The sequence below is a fragment of the Python bivittatus genome, unplaced genomic scaffold (assembly GCF_059951505.1).
Source record: "Python bivittatus isolate LINGU-HERP-01145 unplaced genomic scaffold, Pbiv_v1 ctg000070_np1212, whole genome shotgun sequence".
Taxonomy (NCBI): Eukaryota; Metazoa; Chordata; class Lepidosauria; order Squamata; family Pythonidae; genus Python; species Python bivittatus.
The window spans coordinates 51,157,649-51,177,898 of NW_028277034.1; the positions used below are offsets into that span (position 1 = coordinate 51,157,649).

The following is a 20,250-nucleotide window of genomic DNA, read 5'->3' on the forward strand; positions in this document are numbered from 1 at the left end:
TATGAGTCATATCAAGATGCAAATACATCCAGGATTTAATATTTTCTAAAAATAGAAGATGAACTTCCAGAGCGCACTTGAGGCACTCCTTAGTACAAGCTGAAATCTTTCAACAGCTGCTCCACTCTTCCACCTTCCATCCAAAGACTGATGCAGATTCTGTGACTTTAACATCAGCCACCTTCTTCTTACCATTGTAGTGGTCTAGCTTGGTGAAGCGTTCTAGAAAACCCAGATCTTAACACTTTCTTTTGTGACCTTTTTGGTAGACTTTATAATGATAGATTGCCCTGATATGAATTTTAAAATAAGAAACACTCATCACTGCATTGCCATTTGACTTCTGGCACTGGATTCTGCATAATTTGTTAATCAATCTTGATCTCCTAGTTGTCTCTGAGCTGGTTCATATTGAGACAGAAGTGTCTGTAGGGTGTGGTCCAAAAGTCAAGGTGGCGGCCACAGCAATGTGATTGAAGCTCTGTCTGCTTTTTATGTGTGACCAGACAGACCTGATCTGTCTGTTGTGACAGACCTGATCTGAGCTTCCATCACACCACTGTGGCTGCCATCTTGAATGGTCATCCCTTTTTGGTGCATGCATGATCGCTGCTGTTACATAAGAGTCCAAGAAATTAATGAATAGGTAGATTGTTGATGCTGGTTGTGGATACCTAGAATTTCTGACCACAATACAGAGGTGCATTATTAAATTCCACCTGCCTTGGATTTACCGCATCATGAATTAAACTTGAAAATGCAAAGCTGGCACACTTCTTGTACCAGCATAATAGGAATCAATGAGTGCTGTTAAAGACCACAAATGAAGTTAAACTCCAGATTCCAATATTTTGGCAGACACATTCCATACACTGTCAAAGCTGTAGGTTGCGAAGTAAAGGTTAAAAACCCCTTCTAGTTGAGCTTGACTTGTGATGTCTTCATGGACGTGGGCAACTGTACAGAAGCAGTTTGCTGTTGCCTCTTCTAGGATATGTTTCCTGGTAGTCTCCCAGCCAGCTCTTAACCAGATCTGGCCCTGCTTAGCTTTTTCAGATCAACAAAGGCCAGCTAAGCATTGCCACCTACTTGAGCTAGACTACAAAGGTGCCTTTTTTGAATAAAAAGAAAACATTGAGATTCTCAGGAAACTGCATTCTGTGCCCTTCTGAGGGTTGCTTCTGAGTGTGTTTTTGTGTTAATACTTTAGATAGAAGATCTGGAGAAGCAGCTGCATCTGGTTCACTCTGAGATGGCTGAGGCTCAGAATGAAAGGGATCAATACAGCCAAGAAACTGGAAACTTAGATGATCAGGTTCAGCAATTGTTGGTAGGAATCTGGCACAGGAGCGCCTCAATAAAAATGGCTTTTGTAAATCATGCTGTTAATAATCTAGCTAAGTGGGTCAAATTCCATTACTGTATGAGGAACTCAGAACATTCGATCTTACAAAAGAAGACTGACTCATCTTCATGATATGTGATGGAAGTCTGACTTCAGTGCCACTAACTCTTAAGCCTCTCACAGCCTACTGATCAAGCGTCAGTGGGGTGTAAGTAAAGAGTTGCAGGTTTACTCTGTGCCCCCCTTTGTCACACTGCCTGTTGTTCGCCTAAGAATTTACTAATCTTGAGTTGCTTCCTTCTGCCTTTCTTCCCCGGCACTCATGCATGGAGTACATGTTCTTGGATTCTCCTCTTGGTAGGATGTAGCTAGTTAAATCTTATTTCTGTTAACTGGTTACCAGTTATAAAGCCTGCTTCACTAGTCATTGCTCAGGTCAGATTCCTATTCTCAGGATCACTCTCATGCACCCAGGGAACCCTTCTTCTACCTCCAACAATATATAAGCCTTCCACTGTTTCAGTAAGGGAAAAAAAAAACATTGGGACTAATGAGGGAAATATTGAGAATATTTCACGTTTTCAAAGTGACTTTGGGAGAAGGACTTAGTTGCAATCAATCCATCAGATATTCATGTATAGGGAAACTTTGGGGAAAGGGAAGGAGGGAGGGAGGGAGAGAGGGAGGTAGATACAGCCTAAGATGGTCAGCCAGAAGTCTGAAGCAGAAGCCCAGTTTGGGGCATGAAGGGGGAGGAGATGGTAAAAGAGAAGAGAAGCAGGAGAGAAAGGAACCTGTTATCTTTACATCTTTTGCATTTTTTCTGCTAAAAATGTCTTTCCCTCACTTCTTTTGCTGGTAACAGTTGTTTATTGTTATTTTCACTCTGGGAAAAAAAGCATAAAAGTTTAAGCAATGCAGTTCAATCCAATCTCATATTCAGTTTATAGCTTTGGAGGCTTCATTTTGGAGATAAGGAACCCTCAGGAGAAAAAGACATCCTGGATCTAGTCCAAAGAGACAACTATGTTTTTGGAGTTACCAGCTGAGCAATTTCCACCTCCCAGACTAGGCAAACCATCAGATATTTTGCTTGGTAGATTGTAAATCATACTTATTTTTTCTCTGAGCTTTATTTCATTGGGTGAGATTAACCTGAGGGTGAAAATGTTCTGTTTGCTTAGGATTGGCTGCTCCTGGATTAATTCTTTCATGCATTTGAAGTTTTTTTCCCTTCCACTTTTAGAAACTCTATGGAGCATTGCTTAACAGGTTGCCTTGCCTTGTAGGCTGAGCTCCATAAGAAAGATACAGAGCTGAATGTGGAAAGGGAGCAGAATAAGAGGCTCTGGGATCGAGACACAGGGAGCAGCATCACCATTGACCATCTGCGGAGAGAGCTGGACAACAGAAACATGGAGCTGCAGCGCATGGACTCCATTGTGAAGTCCTTGCAGATGGAGTGTCAAGGACAAATGGAACGTCAGGTCAGAAAAGAAGCCCATTGCCACAAGCAGAGATGCCACCACGTCTGGTGAAACCCCAGACCTTGAGTATTTCCCAAACTTCTAATAGCCAAAAGAAACATTTTTCTCCTTCTGAATTAAAATGGGAGGCCTCCTTTTTCAGAAGAGTTGGAAGCTGACAGCTGTTTATCAGTGCCCTGAAGCAGCCCATTTATTGATTGTTCCTTTATTAGATTTGTGACTCGCCACAATCAAAAACTACGCTTGGCAGCTCACGAGATGATCCAATAATTAAAGCGTCCGTGGTGCCCTGCTAATAACATAAAAATACAATATGAAAACCAGCCTGTACCAAATATATAACAAGGAACTACAAAAATAGCCAATCAATAGCCAGGCAATCAATAGATGGCAGCAATCACAGCTGCAGTATCCTTTAAAATAACTTCGTTTTGAGCAACTTACAAAATGCATGTTGATGCTTGATGATATTCGGGAAGCCTTTGAGAACTTGGCCGTTCTCCCAAGCCTTGGGATAGGGAAACCGTGGAAACCTTGTCAGTTGTGTTTTTGTGGCAAATGGAATGTGGTCTGTCCAGATTCCTCTTTTCTATCATTTTAAAAGTGTAAACCACCCAGAGTCGTGCTAGAGTCAGGCAGCCTTTAAATTCAATAAATAAATGAATAGCTAATAAAGTGAGGGGCTGGCTAATATCTGAGGGGGAAGGATATTTGTTAGACTCTTAAAAAAAAAAAAGCAACTCCCTTCAGTGCCAGCATTTTTAAAAAGCCATATAGCAAAGTCAGGTCAAGACAGCTTTACGGTGGGTGCTTCCAGCATCAATTACATCAGACCTCTGATATTGGTTACTGGGAGGAAATGTGGGGGAAGAAAAAGGCTTCAGGTCTTGCTTTGGTGTTTCACGCTGTTGGCAATTGGGGGAAAATGGATATTGGACTGGATAGGCAGAGCCTTTCTCACCTTATATTCGTAGTGAGGCCATTTTTAATACCAGATTCTAAGATGGAGGGATCCTTTAAATGGGAGGAGAGATGCATCAGCAGCAGTTCTCATCTGCATGCCCTGAGTTGAAGTATATAAAGAGAAAGGAGATTAAGCTGCTGCTATGGGTTTTTATTTATTTATTTTTTCAAAGTTGCTGCTGTTCATGCAAGGTCTCCTCTGTCTTGGCCTCATGCCTGGAATAAACATCCTTGTGAACCAGGGAAGCAAGTGGGGGGGGGGGGTCCGTTGGGTCCTACTTGGAGGAAGACAAGACAAGACAAGAGCAGAGAATTGTGTGGCTATAAAAATGCCACTTGGCAGGACACATCTTGGACCAGTCAGCCATCTGCGGTTGTATTTTCAACTGTCTGCAGATGGCAGCATGACTCTACAGTTCCAGAGAAATAGTGAGAAGGTACAACAACAAGGAGGAGAACGCTGTTAGTCTGTGGCAGCAAAAATCAGGAGGAATCCTCTAGCACAGTGTTTCTCAACTTTAGCAACTTTAAGATATGTGGACTTCAACTCCCAGAATTCCCCAGCCAGCCAAGGAGTTGAATTCCACATATCTTAAAGTTGCCAAGGTTGAGAAACACTGGTCTAGCACCTTTGCTAGCTACCACACTTTATGAAAAGGCATAAGCTTTAGTTAGTTGGAAAAGAGGCTACCCAGCTCCTGATTTTTGTTAAAAGACTGAATACGTACATATGTAGAGGGGAAGAATAATGGAGGGTCTTTGAGACATTCCCCAGTTGAAAGAGGGAATACCATTTAATGGCAGTGGCTCTAGGCATCTCAGCTTGTGTTTAAAGCAAATTTCAACGCACCCATTTTAACAAAAAATGAAAATTCACTGCAGAACCTCATCCAGAGTAGGTGAAATCGTTAGCAAGTGGAGGTAGGACTGGGGGAATGAGGCTCCCTTCGTGATGTAGTCCAGACACAATCTCTGAGCCTGTGGGGAGGACAGCTGTGGTTGGTGTCTCCTGAGGCTGATGAGGCAGAAGCCAGGTTCACCCTAAGCTGGGTTAAGAGAATCAACTTTGGCAGACCCAATTCAATTCAGGAGGAAGCTGAGTAAAGATGGGGATTCTCTTCTACCTGCCCATACAATCCAGCCACTTCTGGGAAAGAGATATAGATTGTCTAGCATTCTGAAAAGGGAAAGCGGGCCATAATTGAGATAACTAAAAGGAACCTGCTATGCAGTATGATGAGCACATAAACAGAGATATTCTTAGTGTCTGACCCAAAGTTAAGAAGGTCCCTCTCTCCTGGAAACCGATCTCTTTTCCTACAAAAGCCACTCAGCGTCGTTTTCAGTGTCAAGCAGTAAACAGATGTGGAAAGTGTTTGTTTAATCAGCTGAAAACCTTGCTTGAATTCAGAGAGGCTTGAGTTTCAAAGTTCATATGCTATCGCAGAGTCTGCGGGTGTTTGGGAAGAGGACTTGGGTTGGAACATTGAGCCAGCGGTCGAAAAGAGCCACAGAGGTAGAAAGCAAGAAGGCCTTTGTTTGGGGGTAACCATTTAGAAGCATTGCCAGGCTTTCGCAGCAGCTCAGTTTCTAGTCCGTGGAGAATTTGCAGTGTCTTTCTTTTATAAAGGAGGATGCTAGAGGCAGTAGGAGAGAAAGTTCATGAGGGAAGAAAGTGGGTGAAAGTATCATGCCCACTCTTTGGACCTGAGGCTCTTGAGACAAGGGGTTGAATACGGATCTGGACTACTGCAATGCTCTCAACGTGGGGCTGCCTTGGAGGACCATTTGGGAACTGCACCACTTCGGCATGGTGGCTTGTATGTTGTCAGCCTCCCAGGAGAGATCAGGCTAGCCCCCTTCAGACTAGTATTTCTCCACCTTTTAAAGATGGAGTTGTTTTACAGACTTTCCCCTGATTTTATTGCACCATCTTTGACTTCTATTTTTATTGCTTGTACTTATATGCTCAGTGGGTGTCGTTTTTATTGTTTTTATGGAATCTTAACGCCATGGATGTTTTACTGGTTTTATATTCTATGTAAGCCATCAAGAGTCTTGCCTCTGTGGCAGGATAGAAATGTGAAAAATAAATAAATGTCCATTTCACCCCCCCCCCCCAAATTTTAGAGCTCAGGATAACGCCTGTTCCTCTTCCCAGTTCTGTTCCATTTGGGATAATCTCCTTTGGTGAAGTGAAAACATTTGGAATATATCTTTCCCTTTTCAGATGTCTGCAATTAGAGAGAAGAACGAAAGCCTGGAGAGGGTAGCCTCTATCACTGCCCAGCAAGAGTCAACCAAAGAAATGCTCCATAAAGTTGTCGAAGAACTGACCGACAGAAAAGTAAGTTTGGAGTCTGCAGAGAGGCAAATATCTGACCTGACATGTTCCCTGCAGGAGAAGGAAAAAGTAATTGAGTTGACCAATGAGGAGATCCAGAAGCTCCGTGGGCGGGTCGATAGCAAATTGCAGGAGCTCCAGCAACTAAAAAGTGAAAGCGATCACTTGCGAAGTGTGCAGTCTGGCTGTGAGTCCATGAAGATACAGGTGATGGAAAAGGAGAAGGTGATTGAGATCCTCCAGAAGCAAATTGAGAGCATGACCGAGATTGTAAGCCAACATAGCCGGACAGCTGGTGCCATGGAGACAGAAAAGTCTCAGCTCTTAAAAGAAGTCAGTGATAAGAAGTTGGAGCTTCACGAACTGAAGGTGCATATGACTCTTCTTAAAGACACAACTTCCCTTTCGATCCCAGGGTATTAGGATCAGGAGTGATAAAAAAGACGAGGAGAGCTACATTTTAATCTAAAGCTTTCCAAACTAGTGCTTTCCACCTAGGTTGGGAGCTTTGGTTTTAGCAGATATCAGGGGTCTTAAAATATTGGCTGCAGGGCCCATTCACAGGCTTCCTAGAAGCAGGTGATGGCCAGCTTTCTGCTGCACTAGGCACCACCACTCCATGTGGGCAGGGGATGATACAGCAACTGCTAGACCCAGTACTGGTTATAAGATATGAAAAGCAACAGGGTATCACTTGGGCCTGGAAAAACCAACTCTGTCCCTTCTCCTTGGCTGAATGGTCTGTCTTTTGGCAGATACAATGCAGTCATCATGCTGCCCTTAACACGGTGTACCCTTCACCATTCTCATTCTTGGAAACAGCCCCATTGCAGTTGTTCAGGGCAAATAAGGAGGTGTTTTTCCAACCTAGATTTTGCACGACAAGAAAGATAACCACATTCGTGAGTTAGAGGCCAGCCTGAGTGACATGGAATTAGAAAAGGTGAAACTGATGAACGTGTGCTCTGAGAGGCTCCGGGTACTGAAAGAGATGAAACTGGAAAGAGAAGAACTTGTGAATGAAATCAAAACCAGTCGCATTGAGCTCACGGCTCTAGCAGGTATTTGTCAACTTTGTCTTTCTTTCTTTGACTCTGTATACTCAATACCCTAGACCAGTGTTTCTCAACCTTGACCACTTGAAGATGTGTGGACTTAAATTCCCAGAATTCCCCAATTCATGCTGGCTGGGGAATTCTGGGAGTTGAAGTCCACACATCTTCAAGCAGCCAAGGTTGAGAAACACTGCCCTAGACCAATATATTTTGGCTTGGGGCCAAGATATTTGAAAAATTCTTACTCACACATGAGTATTTTCTAGACCCTCTGCATTCTGCTGCTAAGGGCAGCCCACTGGATAAGGACATATTAGGGTTTTTTTGGTGGTGCCTCTGACTTTTAAGCTCTCTCCTGAATGAAATTTTACTGGCACTATCTTTGCTTGCTTTTAAGTGGGCAGCCAAATCATTTTTATTCCACCAAATTCCTAGTGATGTATTTCAATGGTTATTTGTCTCTTTGGATATTCATTTTTCATTTTTTGTTGTGTTAAAATGTATTTTTAGAGTTTTAGTCCTCCTCTAAGTGGTTTTTGAGAGTCCAAAAACTGTCCAAATTTACTTATTCATTTCAACAAGGAAAGAAATGTAAGTCACTATTATCCCACCCAACTCTCTCCAATATGACCCTTTCTAGCCCTTTGAGGATGGCTAATTTAGGAAACAAGAACCACTTGAATTTCTGGATGATCTTTATTGCTATTAGGGTAACGTAGCAGAATATTGAAAGCAGTTCTCCAGATCAATTTACCTAGCATAATTAAGGCAGAGGTACACTGAGTTTCTCATGGTTCCTTTCTCTTCTGGACTAAGAAATCTTTTCTGTAATGGTCCTGCTGCCATCTCCATGTGCGCAGTGTGTGTTAGGCATTCCATCACCCTAGATATGTTTGGGACTGGAGTGGTCACAATTCCCAGCCTGTTGAGACAAATCTGAATATGAACCTGGAAGACATCATGTTGTGGAACTCTGATTCAGTCAGACATCAAATGGTATCAGATCTGCTGTATCTCTCTATCAGACCTATCTACCTTATGCAGCCCTTTACCAGTTGAGCTGTACCTTTCCCTGTCCAGTCTTTCTTTGCTTTGATAGTCAGATATCTCCTAAATAAGAGGGTCAGTACATGCACTGATGGGATTCCCAGAAGGATCTCTGAACCCTCCTCTCATAATCCTGGTGTACCTTCCTTGCAATCCCTGGAGATAGCCAATTAGGTAGGGGCCGTCAATCACTTTGCTCAAGAGAAATCCTCTCTGATTTTACTGAGGAGGAGGCAAGTGGCCAAACCGCTTCCTTCAGCAGCCTGACCTGGCAGGGAGGCGTGTGCTGAAGGCTTTTCTTTCCCAGAATAAGCACTGTGAGCTTCATTAAGAAGTTAAGTCCTTATTATAGATAACAAGGACAGAGATGAAGAAGAAAGTTGAAAGGTAAAAAGTAAAAGTAAAGTCACAGTTAAGCCAGGGACTCAGTGTACCTCACCCCCAGGATCTCTCAAATACACCACACAAACTCAAGTTCACATAGTCCAGTCTCAGTTCATGAAATTATACAGAATCCTACCTCAGTTAGCTCCCAAATTCTTGCTTCCCCAATTCACTAGATCAAGAACGTGTGCTACTGGTTGGGGAAGCTTTTCCCCTATCTTGTGTCAGCTGAATATATGGTATACCCAACTAAGAAATGGACACCATGCAGACCTAAAGCAACATTTATTAGAACAGCTATAGTAACAGAATCGTGCAAGTCTGAATATGCTTCTTCTCCTCCTCCTTTTACATTCATGAGAATTGGGGGTGGGTGGGAACTGTTTGAGGTGTTTTCACAAGCCACTTTCTTGGCCTGGACTCAAGTTTCACTTATCTGATTATTGTCTTGGTAGTGGATCTTCTCTCTGTCCTTCAAGGCCATCCTCTTCCTTCACTACATCTTGCTTCAGCCAACTTCAGAGGAGAAAACACACGCACCCCTCCGCAAAAGGCAAAATGAAGACTTCTTTCCTCTCCTTTTTTTTTTTTACAAACCTACCTGGGATGGAAAACCCACCTTCCCGATTGGATCCTCAATCCTTGATTTTCCCCAAACTTTGGTTGTCTCCGTCCCTCACCTAGATGGATGGGTCAAGCAGCTTTCTTTTACCCCTTTTAGTGTCTGGACTTCTTGAAGGGAAATCTCCCCAGCTTCCCCACACGCATGGGCATCCCTGGGGAAGGTGGAACAGGTGACATTGCATGCATCACAACGTTGTCGCACAAATGTTGCGAAGTATGTTTTTGCATAATGAAGCAAGCGTGCGAGTCTAGCCATTTGGGCAATGACATCCTAACATGGGCAACTTCATTTTGATGTCATCGTGCTTTTGCCCAGTCATCTGTGGAATACACATGTCTATGTACTCTTTGTCCTTCCTTATCTTCTGTCTGCCTAAAACACCTAATAACCTAAAACTTACTTACACTTACTGCTTACTTCCCAACTGGTCTCTCTGCTCCTGAACTGAGTTCATGTTGGGCTCCTTTACGTGGATGCAGCACAGCACAGCACAGCACAGCACAGCACAGCACAGCACAGCACAGCGTGATTTGATTCTGTTGTTTCTGGTGTGTTGCAGAGGAAGCAGAAGTTATAAAGAGTGACTACCGAGAGAAAAATGAAGATATGGAAGCAACTGTGAGCAAACTGAAGCTGCAGCTGAAATCTGCTCAGATTGAATTGGAGCAAACCAGAGCCACTTTAAAGACTATGGAGGGGGCTGATGGCCATGGTAATCGTGGAAGTGTTACTTTCTTCATATGGAATGATTTTCTTCTTTTGCAAAGGGTGGAATGGGTAAACCTGTTACTTTTAATCTGATGGTTTTAATACAGATGTTCACATGGATGCTATTGAATCAGATCTGAGCATTTAGTATAAGATGATAAGATGATGTGCCTCCCAGCTAGAGATGATCACAGCTAGAAGTTCCCAAATAGTTAATGGGCATTAGAGACTTGAAACCAGTGTCTTTCCTTATCTCTGAGGGAAGCAGGAATTGTGGTTCTCTAGGGAGGTAGAGATCTCTAGTAGAGAATTCTTGGTATTCTCACTAAACTACAATTCCCAGCATTCTTTGGGGAAGAGCTGCCACAGACAAACCACACAGAACAGTTATAGATTGGCAGTGTAGGTCTTTGAATCAATAGGAGCTTGGAGTGGAATTTATTTTTATTTTGGGTACAGAATACAGTAAAATGCATTGCCATTCTGTGCTGGAGTGGAATGTATTCATATTGATCTTAAAAAGAGTGAAGGTTCCTGCAAGCTATTGTGGGTTCATAAATTCAAAATTTATATAGAATTATTTATAGGCTATACTTGCAAGTCTATTCCTGTTATTACAGAAATTTATCCAGAATTATATGAGGCCATTTCTATGCTAAAAATACTTGGTGTATTTCTTGCAAAGAGTTCTCTTCTCAGAGGTACTAATGTGCTGGACCTCTTTTCTTTTACAGCAATGAAAGTTGCGATGGGGATGCAAAAGCAAATTACAGCCAAACGAGGACAGATTGATGCTTTGCAGAGCAAAATTAAGTTCTTGGAGGAAGCAATGACTAATGCAACTAAGGTCCAAACTGCTAAATTATTTAACTGTGATAAATGTAGCCCAGTAGAATTTCCGGGCCAAATGTTAACACATTGAAAGAATGTTATGGGTGCAAATCTGTCTGCAGTATGGTTGAAAGAATCAAATGTACCGAGCGCCAGTTAATTGTCATGAATCTTAAATCATGTTATCACACCCTCTGTAAATTTAATGTAGCTTTTCCCTAAAGGTCTTAATTATAAACCTGAGGTTACTTCCTCTTCAAATTGATCCAATGCATTTCCAAAATGAATGGGCCAGATAAGAGATAACCTGCTGTGGGGAGGAATTTGGAAGATTTTTTTCTCCCTATTTTAAATTAAACGCACCTTGTCAATTTATCATGTCTAGACCCGTGTTTCTCAACCTTGGCAGCTTTCAGATGTGTGGACTTCAACTCCCAGAATTCCTTGCTGGCTGTGGAATTCTGGGAGTTGAAGTCCACACAACTGAAAGCTGCCAAGGTTGAGATAGACTGGTCTAGACTGACAAAGAGATTACAAAGAGCCAGCTTGGTGTAGTGGTTAAAGTGTTGGCCTAGAAACCAGGAGACTGTGAGTTTGAAAAAGCTGGGTGACTTTGGCCCAGTCACTCTCTCTCAGCCCAGCTCACCTCAAGGGTTGTTGTTGTGGGGAAAAAGGGAGGAGGAAGGAGTATTGGTATGTTTGCCGCCTTGAGTTGTATATGAAAAGAAAAGGCGGGATAAAAATCTAAAAAAAAACCTGGATTGGCAAAGTAGACAAAAAGTTAATTTTAATCCTATTTAGTAGAAACAAGCCATAACTTCACCTTCAAGCCATAGCTTATGGAGTGGACTAATTTTCACTAACTATAGTTAAGGTGTAGTTTAGGACTGAGGTGAATCAAAAACATAAAGGTTTTGAATCCACATAAGTTGAGGAGAAAGTTGTGTGCACATGCTTGAAATTTGTACAGCTTATCTTTACAACTTTGCACAGAGAAGCTGTTCCACAACTGTCTTGTGAGGTAGGTTAGCTGGGTATATTTCTATGTAACAGATAGGCTGCTCCCACCTCCCAATAAGGTTTGTTTTATACTTTTGCTGAATCAACCATGACCTCTTAACACAATGGTTCTTAAACCTTGATAATTTGGGTGTATCCTGGGGGTAATGGAGTAATTCGTAATTGCTTGTTTGTGAGTTGAAAATTCAGTTTGGGACTGCTGCTGCTGGAATGCTTGTATAAAACGACAGAGTCTGGGTTTTTTTGTGGGGGTAATGACTCTGTTCAAGACTGGGAAAAAGGATAATTGGGTCAAACAGTTTAAGAACCACTGACTTAACATATTTCATCTCCCAAAGTAGCATTCAATCACAAAGTACAAGACAGTTTCTCTGAATTCTCACGTAGAAAAGTCAACTGCCCATTTCATCACAACATGACCAAAGCCCATCAAGATCTGGGGTGTCTACGAGGTATGATAAAAAAAATTCAAAATGGTCATGACACACATAAAAAACAGGTGAAGCTTCTATTGCCTGATCATGGGCACCATCTTGACTTTTTTTTACCAAACCCTGTGGACATTTATTGTTAGACGTCACCATTCGAAATCAAAAGCCGTGTGGTAGTTGCTGTTCATTGTTCAAGGTTTTGCAACAGTTCGCATCAGCTGTATTTCTTCTATCTTCTCTATACAGGAAAAGCATTATCTGAAAGAAGAGAGGAACCGATTAAGCCATGAGCTGACCTGTATGGCTGCTTTAAACAACAAATTGGCTGGAGAATTAGAAATCCTAAAGTCACAGGATAAACGTTTGAAAGACAAACTTGTGACAATGGAAGCTGCTCTAGATAAAGTAGGGTTCCTTAACCCATCAAATTGTTCTTCTCAGTACTTGTGCTAAGAGTAGGTGGGGGGCTTAGCTCATAATGTTTTAAAACAAAACAGTTACCAATAGAACAACCAGGAGGGTCTGCAGGGGAAGTAAAAAAAGTCAAGATGGCAGCCCTGACTGTGTGATCCAAGCCCCACCCCTTTTTAACATGTGTCAAAGTGGGGCTTTGATCACAGAGTCATGGCCGTCATCTTGATGTTTTTGACCTCACCCTACAGACACCCCTCAGAATGACAGAAATAAATCTATTTGTAGGTATCCTCTTAGCCAGATTTTTTTTCTTATCCAAAGAGGGTTTGCCCATTAGATTGTCTTTGTTTAAATGTAGACGGTATACCTGTTCCTGATGCCCCAACCTTTGTCACTAGGGCTCTGATCTGGTGTAGAAGTTGGGTCCGGCTTTCTTCTCCCTAGTAGGGCTAGGGATGGGAAATATTGATCTGCCAGACAGGCACTGCTCCTTCAGTTCTTGCTTTTTACCAAGCTGAACTCCTTCCTGAATGTGGTGTGGTATCTTCTGCATCTTCCTCAACTTCCTGGATGGTATCCTTAGAGTTTTAATGGAACTCAAACACTGTAGATGTTAGGTCTGGTGATGAAGTTCTTCACTGCTGTTCTGTAGTTCTTATCTGGTCTTGATAGGGTGGTTGGATGTGACAGACAGGCCATGAGAAGGTGAAAAGACAATTGAAATATCTTCAGCTGTGTGCCATCTTTGATGTTAAAATGTACTACTACTACTACTACTACTACTACTACTATGGAATCAATACGATATGTTTAAATGGATGGGGTTGGATTTGTCTTTTGTATGAGACAACTAGGAACCATAGCAGAGTTGGTTAGATTCCCAAGTTAGTGTACGGTTCTTAGTTTTCTCAACACCATTCTAGATAGCAGGAAACTACTTACATGTCTTAAATGCTACGGCTAATACTGTATGCAAATCCGCATTGCGTCCCAATAATAAATAACCCACTCCTGATTTCATACAGGCATCTCTGCAGTTTGCTGAATGCCAGTGCATCATTCAGCGGCAGGAGCAGGAAGTTATGCGCTTCAAGCTTCAGCACACTTTAGATGTAAAAGTAAGTCTTCTGCTTCGCTGAAGTGCTTTAAAACCATGTCTGAACCTTTATTAATTTTCAGAATCACAGAATCCATTATTACAACTGGATTTAGATTTGGGGTGCGTGAGTCTTTTGGTTTCTACATTCAGGACCAGCAATTTCTTGGCTTGCTTATAGTCCAGTATTATACTCATGAAGTGTATAAAGTGCTATTTGGGATAAAAATTAGCAAAGGAAAAAAGCTAGGGTAACCCTGTTTGGGTAACTTGAATGGATTTCAGTGAGACTAATGAAACTCAAGCCACTATGCAAAGTTAGGCTTGAAAATGCTAGATGAATGGTAGGTGAAAACTCAGAAGTCAAAGTAGGGGTGAGGCTTGTGCGCTAGCTTCTTAATTATCATGTTATAGAGGCTTTGATTATTATGATGAAAGGGAATTAAACCTATAGTTTATCTCTAAAAACAATGCAAAGAAATTGATAACACCTGAATGGGAAGGACAAGAGCAGAGGTGTCTGTGGGAGGGTCAAGGCGGACAAATGGTTAAAGCAGCGTTGTGCTGTTGTGATGCAAGCTCCGCCTCTTTTGTAAATGCATTGTGACGTTGCATGCATAAGCAAAAGGGGCGGAGTCTGGGCCAAGATGTTTGGTGGGTGGGCAATCAGAACCAAGGGAATCCACCTATCGATTTTCTTAAGGTCAGCAACACTCCCCGGCTTTGTTACTGAGTCAAAATCAGGCTCAGCAATGAAGCCAGTGCCAAAATACTCTGGCAGACTTTTCTGCTACCTCAAGGATTGGTGGAAAGCACTTTAATGCAGCCACGAGGAAGAGCCCTTAGCGTGCATCCTTACATGGATGTATATTCCAAGGAACTAAAAATACTTCCTCTGAACAGAGATGCACTGGATTGAATAATAGAACAAGTGTTACTGCAGAACCTTTTATGAACTGGGACTCATTTCATCATATGCATATGATGCCACGTGGGATTAATGTTTAAGATGTTGGGCTGGGACTGGACTGATGCATGTTCAAGTCCACCTTCAGCCACGGAAACTCCCTGGGTGATTTTGGGTCAGTCACTCTCTCTCAGCCAAACCCAGCTCATGGAGTTCTTGTTGGGAATAAACTCCTGTAAGTCACCACAAAGACTTGTATCAAGGCTGGGATAAAATCTTCCCTTTCTCCTCCTCCTCCTTCTTCCTGATCAGCTAGACTAATACAAAAGGCCATGAAAACTCTTGTTCTACATAATCCAAACGTATGTAAAATAAGAATACAGCAATAGCTATTCAGCACTCCCTAGTTTGTTGGCCTGATGTGAACAGTGAAGGGGAAAAATAGTCTTGCTGAGGCTAAACTAACAAACTTGTTGCTGCAGTTGATCTGAGCGACATATTCTATGAGGTGGTAGCCTCCTGAAAGCTTATGAACATCATAGTTTTTAATGTTAGATTTATGCCCATTTGGCTGCTGTAAAGACTAATGTGTTTGTCCTAAGTAGGTGGTAAAAAGAGACTGTGGGCAGGTGATTCAGATGACTCACCGTGCAAAATGAGGAGTGCTGCTCCTTTTCACAAAGTTAACATTGTTAGTTTTCATAACAGCACACCCTGAATGGATATGGGGACAGCAGGCCAAACCACATGAATAAACACATTTAAGAAACAAACATGTTCCTAGCATTACAGTGCTAGGAATGGGTAGTTTGGCCCACAGCTAGCATCTGAATTTGGATAACTTGGTCCCAATATTGGTCTTTATTAAACATCTTGTTGTGTTCTAAATCAAATAGCTCCCTGTGTGGCAAGCCAGCAGTCATCCATGGTTTGGAGCTGACTAGTCACAGATCCCTTCATCCGTGTAAACTCTGAAGTGGGTGTTGGGAGGAGGAAGAGTAACTCAAAGAAACTGTCTTCTTTTAGTTTGCTGCTTTGGTTTTGGATAATAGTGAGACTGAGAATAGGAATTAATTTAGCTTCTCATAGGAGAGGGATGGGCAGAAACAAAGTTGGCATAAACAGGGAGATCTTGGAAGCTTCCAGGAGGACCCATTAAGATCAGAGAACATTCTGGAGAGAAGCAGTTGAGTAATTGAGCTGGCTGGCAACTAAAGGTGCTACAATGGCCAAAGTGGATTAGACAACTTTAGGTAGCAGTGGAAGATGCAATATTGGACTGTTGGTTTCTATCCAGAGTAAGGATGACTGGTAAACCTGAGCAATTTCCACTAACTAGGACTTATGAGATGCTGGGTAAGACCTAGACAAGACTTGCCTAAATACACAAGGGCATGCCCTTGGAAGAAGAGCACTGAAGAGGAACAGCACTGTGGGGACATGCGGCTAGAGCTAGCTGATGATAGACAAAAGAAACAGGGCCAAATCTGTCCTGTTAGATATCAGCCAGTTACCTATCATATCTTTAGTCTGGGAGAGAATGATACAATATCAATTAATTACCTAAGCCCTCTCCTTGAACCTAGAGGGGTAAACAGGAAAGGGATCAGGATTTTGGGGCCAGGGGAAGAGGCTGTATATTTATTAGGAACCCACACTGATACAGCATTAAGATATACTTACTTAGAATGGTGTTGAAAATACAGGTAGTCCCCAGTTTAAGAATGAGATCCGTTCCCAAGGTCTGTCCTTAAGTCGAATTTGTATGGAAGCGGGAACAGTATTATTGTATAACACTATGTAAGTAGTGTTGTGTCATGAACTCAAACCATTGTGTATTTAACTCAAATTTTGCTACAATAGGCTCTGTTCTTAACTATGGGTCATCTGTAACCCTGGGTGTTCTTAACCCGGGGACTACCTATAAAAACAAGGTAGGGAAAAATGCTTGTTTGGTACTTTTCCTTTGAATTGTGTCTGGCTGTGAGTTGGGGGATAAGAAACTGTTAGCTAAAGAATGCAAATCAGCCAGGTTGAAGCTAGTGAAAAGTAAAAGTACTTGTCTACTCTGATAAGGCTTGGCTGATATCCAAATTACTTATTTCTGTCTTACAAACTTGAATAGAATCGGAGAACAATCTGGAAACAGTGTGGTCTTGTCTTGTCCCAGTCAGATCCAGAACCTGTGTCTGTACAACCCCAGAGACACTGAAGACAGATCCAACTGAAGACAGATCTACCATCTTCCCCATTTGCTTTTCATTCTGGCTTCTTTCCTTTCAACAAATTTTATTGTGCTTATTCATAAGCATCCTTTTCCCCAGGAGCTGCAGGGACCAGGATACACACTGGGTTCCTCTTTGATGAGGAACTTGCCTCACTCATCCAGCACACCATCATCTCAAAGTTTTGCAGGCCATCTCTCTCATGTAAGTACTCTATCTGCTCTGGAACCTGAAACATTATGGCAACTGTAATAATTGATTCATATCACTTAGGAAACACCCAAAGTCCAACAGTGATATATAAAGCAGTAACATCCCGGGTACTATTGTCATCTTGAAACATTTGCTATCTAGTTTGCTGGAATAAATATAGAAGAGTAGGTTAGGGTTAGGGTTAGGGTTAGGTTAGGGTTAGGGTTAAACCTTTTTCCATTAGGATGTGGCTTGACTCTTTGTACTCTGTAAAACTGAATGTCACTTTCAAGTTGAGCCCAACTCCTGGTGACTTCATGGAGAGACACCCTTGTTCTTTTGACAACAGTAGAAAAGTAGTTTGCTATTGCCTCCTTCAAGGTGGGGGGTTTTTGTGGGGGGGGGGAGAGGGACTCCCAGTCTAACCCAGTGTTTCTGAACCTCAGCAACTTTAAGATGTGTGGACTTCAACTTGCAGAATTCTCCAGCCAGGTTCAGAAACACTGGCCTAACTTACAGATTTACTGGTGTCTCCCATCCAAGTATTAGCCAGGGCTGACCCTGCTTAGCTTTTTCAAGTTCAGCGGTTATTTTACTAGGTGCTGCTACCTGCTGAGATCATTGACATTCTATTAAACTGCAAGTGCTAAAATTTTAGCATTTTTCAACACACACTTATAGGTCTGCATCCTGGGCAATTCCATTCTTCAAACTTTTTGTGTAGGCATTAGGGCTACTTTTCCAGAAGATCATGGCTTGGCTGCTCCAGTACAGGTGTGGAGATTCATTAATGGAGCCAGGATGAGCGGCTTTCCGTTTTTCTGCTGCAGTGGAGCTTTAAGATGTATCATTTTTCATTTTGATCTGAAATTTTTGCTAAGTTGGTTTTAAGTGTTGTGAGCCACCTTGGAAATCTTTCAGGGGAGCAAAGAAGAGAGCATGATGTTTTCTCAAAATTACATTTTATGCCTTGTATCACTGCAGGCTCTCCTTCACTGGTTCAGAAACATCAGCTTTCTGGATTGCCTTTCTTCTGTCTTTCTTCAGTCTTTCAATTCCCTAACTTTTATTATTCTAGTTATATTTTACAGTTTTCTCTGCAGCACTCATTAATTATCTCAATGAGTCAGTCGTACAACTCCTGTTTTTCATTAGGTTGTTGCTACTCCAGATGCATTAAAATTAGTGCACTTGTTAGCTATTTACAAGGAGTAGAGGAAATTTTTAATTCCCTAAGATTGCAGTATTTTGAATAGTTATGGGCAAGAATTATCTTTTTTTCATATGTATTACCATGAGCTAGGAGTTCCGAGGGTGATGGCAGCCACATAATAATTTTCAGTCATTTGGTCAGATCTCCAGATTCTTTTAAAAAATACGTGATGAAACACTAAACTGTTTCTTATCGCTACCAATTGTGTTTTGGGGGGAGGGTCTTTATGTGTGTGTTTCATTAGTCCTGCCTTCATGAATGTTTTAAAAAACCATATTTCCATTCAGATGCCATCCAAACTTAGCTACACCAAGGAGGATCCGTTGCAAGATTTAAAACAACTTCTTCAAGACTTACGAAATACAATTGATGAAATACCTTCTGTAATTCTTCCCAAAACAGAAAGTGACAGCGAGACCGACTTTATAGAAGGCACGAGCAATACTCTGTAAGGATAGACAAAATACTGGTAACTTCTGTGTTTAGGATCTTATTTTGGAAATGAGTGATCTATAGGCAAAGGGAACTTTGCCATGTATAATAACAGTCATCAATGGACACCTCACCAGCACTGAGTTTGTGTTAATCCATTGAGATTAAATTTTCCAAACTGAGCCCATTTCCTCCTTACCTCATGGACATATCCATGTTGTCTTCTTGGCAATAGTTGATAAATGACTTGCCATTGTCTTCTCCTGGGATGTTTTTTCAACTCCCTCATCCAGTCCATGCCCTGGTATTTTTCATGGGCCTCTCAGCCAAGTACTAACCAGATCCAATCTTGCATAGCTTTCTGAAATCAGCCAAGATAGCTAGATGCTGCCTTCTAGCAGGATGGATGGATGGAGAGAAGGAGAGAGATACTGTATACACACATACACTTACATCAGTTTAATAACTAAGATCTCCCTTTGAAGGAATTTTGGTATCAGTGCTAAGAAACTCAAAACGTTGAGATCTGTTCCCACCTAGAACAGAAATCTGGCTAGGTGAAGAAATGGTGTGATTCCATATAGGAGAATTTCATATTATCATAGAGGTGACCCAGGGCAATTGTTTAAGCCTCTCAGATCAGCAGTAGCGGTCTGTGGAGTGGGGTAGGTTGTTGAACTACATTTCCCAGCATCACTTGCTGAGTGCTATGGCTTTGTACTTAGGCAAAACACCTGCGCTGCACAGGTCAAGATGAGAAAGAGAGCCAAATTCTGTTAGCTGTGCGATGCTGGATCTGCAACCAGCGAGTGCATTACAGGTTTTCCACTGTTTATTTTTATTACTGCAGGGGCCATTTTGCCTACTGCTTGCCCCTTGTCTACTCTGTGGCCTACTTCCAGATGCTGCTGGCCATGGCCACTCGCTGTTAGCACTGCCTTTCCCTTACTGAGGAAGATTCCTGCTTGTTACTGATTGCTCCCTTTTGCTTCATCCCTTGCTCTTCTCCCACACCTGTGACATCAGCTGGACTACATTTGGACGCAGCTTTAGGGCTCTTTCAAAAGAGTTCTAGACCCATGTTCAGAAAGTCAACTGACAGGTCACAGGCATTGAGCACCTCCCCATCTGCAACCAGTTCGTTAGGCAACTTGAGATGTTGAGACCTGTTGTTCAAAGCACATGTCTATCCTTGCCCATTCCGTGTTAAGGAGAAGGGTTGATTGGTGATTTTTGTCCCACTAGTGGATGACTTGGGTGGAAGGGAAAACAAAGCCAACGGAATCCAGCAGAATCCACTTTCTTTCACTTGTCCCACGTTAAAATCATAAGAACAGCACCACCATCAGCCTTGTTTCAGAGGCAGACCATGGCTCGGCCATCAGGGCAGCACACTTTATGCTGGCCTCCTTTTCTGCTAACTTACAGACTGCTACGTTATGCTGTAATGAAGCCGCCCAGCTATGTCCCTATTCCCAATCAGGAACACAGTTTGTATAAGACAATTATAACCACCCAAACGATGTAAATA

At 42.1% G+C, this 20,250-nt stretch overlaps 1 protein-coding gene across 1 annotated transcript in view; it reads left to right on the top strand.

The window, feature by feature from the left end:
* The window catches only part of CCDC158 (coiled-coil domain containing 158), a 46,056-nt gene that overhangs the window by 16,783 nt on the left and 9,023 nt on the right, over positions 1 to 20,250 (top strand). The window contains exons 9-18 of the mRNA XM_088133252.1: positions 1,211 to 1,330; positions 2,635 to 2,832; positions 6,026 to 6,508; positions 7,011 to 7,200; positions 9,810 to 9,962; positions 10,693 to 10,805; positions 12,487 to 12,645; positions 13,680 to 13,772; positions 16,982 to 17,086; positions 18,575 to 18,735. Coding sequence (XP_087989378.1) covers positions 1,211 to 1,330; positions 2,635 to 2,832; positions 6,026 to 6,508; positions 7,011 to 7,200; positions 9,810 to 9,962; positions 10,693 to 10,805; positions 12,487 to 12,645; positions 13,680 to 13,772; positions 16,982 to 17,086; positions 18,575 to 18,735 — 1,775 coding nt within the window. The remainder of the gene's footprint in view (positions 1 to 1,210; positions 1,331 to 2,634; positions 2,833 to 6,025; positions 6,509 to 7,010; positions 7,201 to 9,809; positions 9,963 to 10,692; positions 10,806 to 12,486; positions 12,646 to 13,679; positions 13,773 to 16,981; positions 17,087 to 18,574; positions 18,736 to 20,250) is intronic.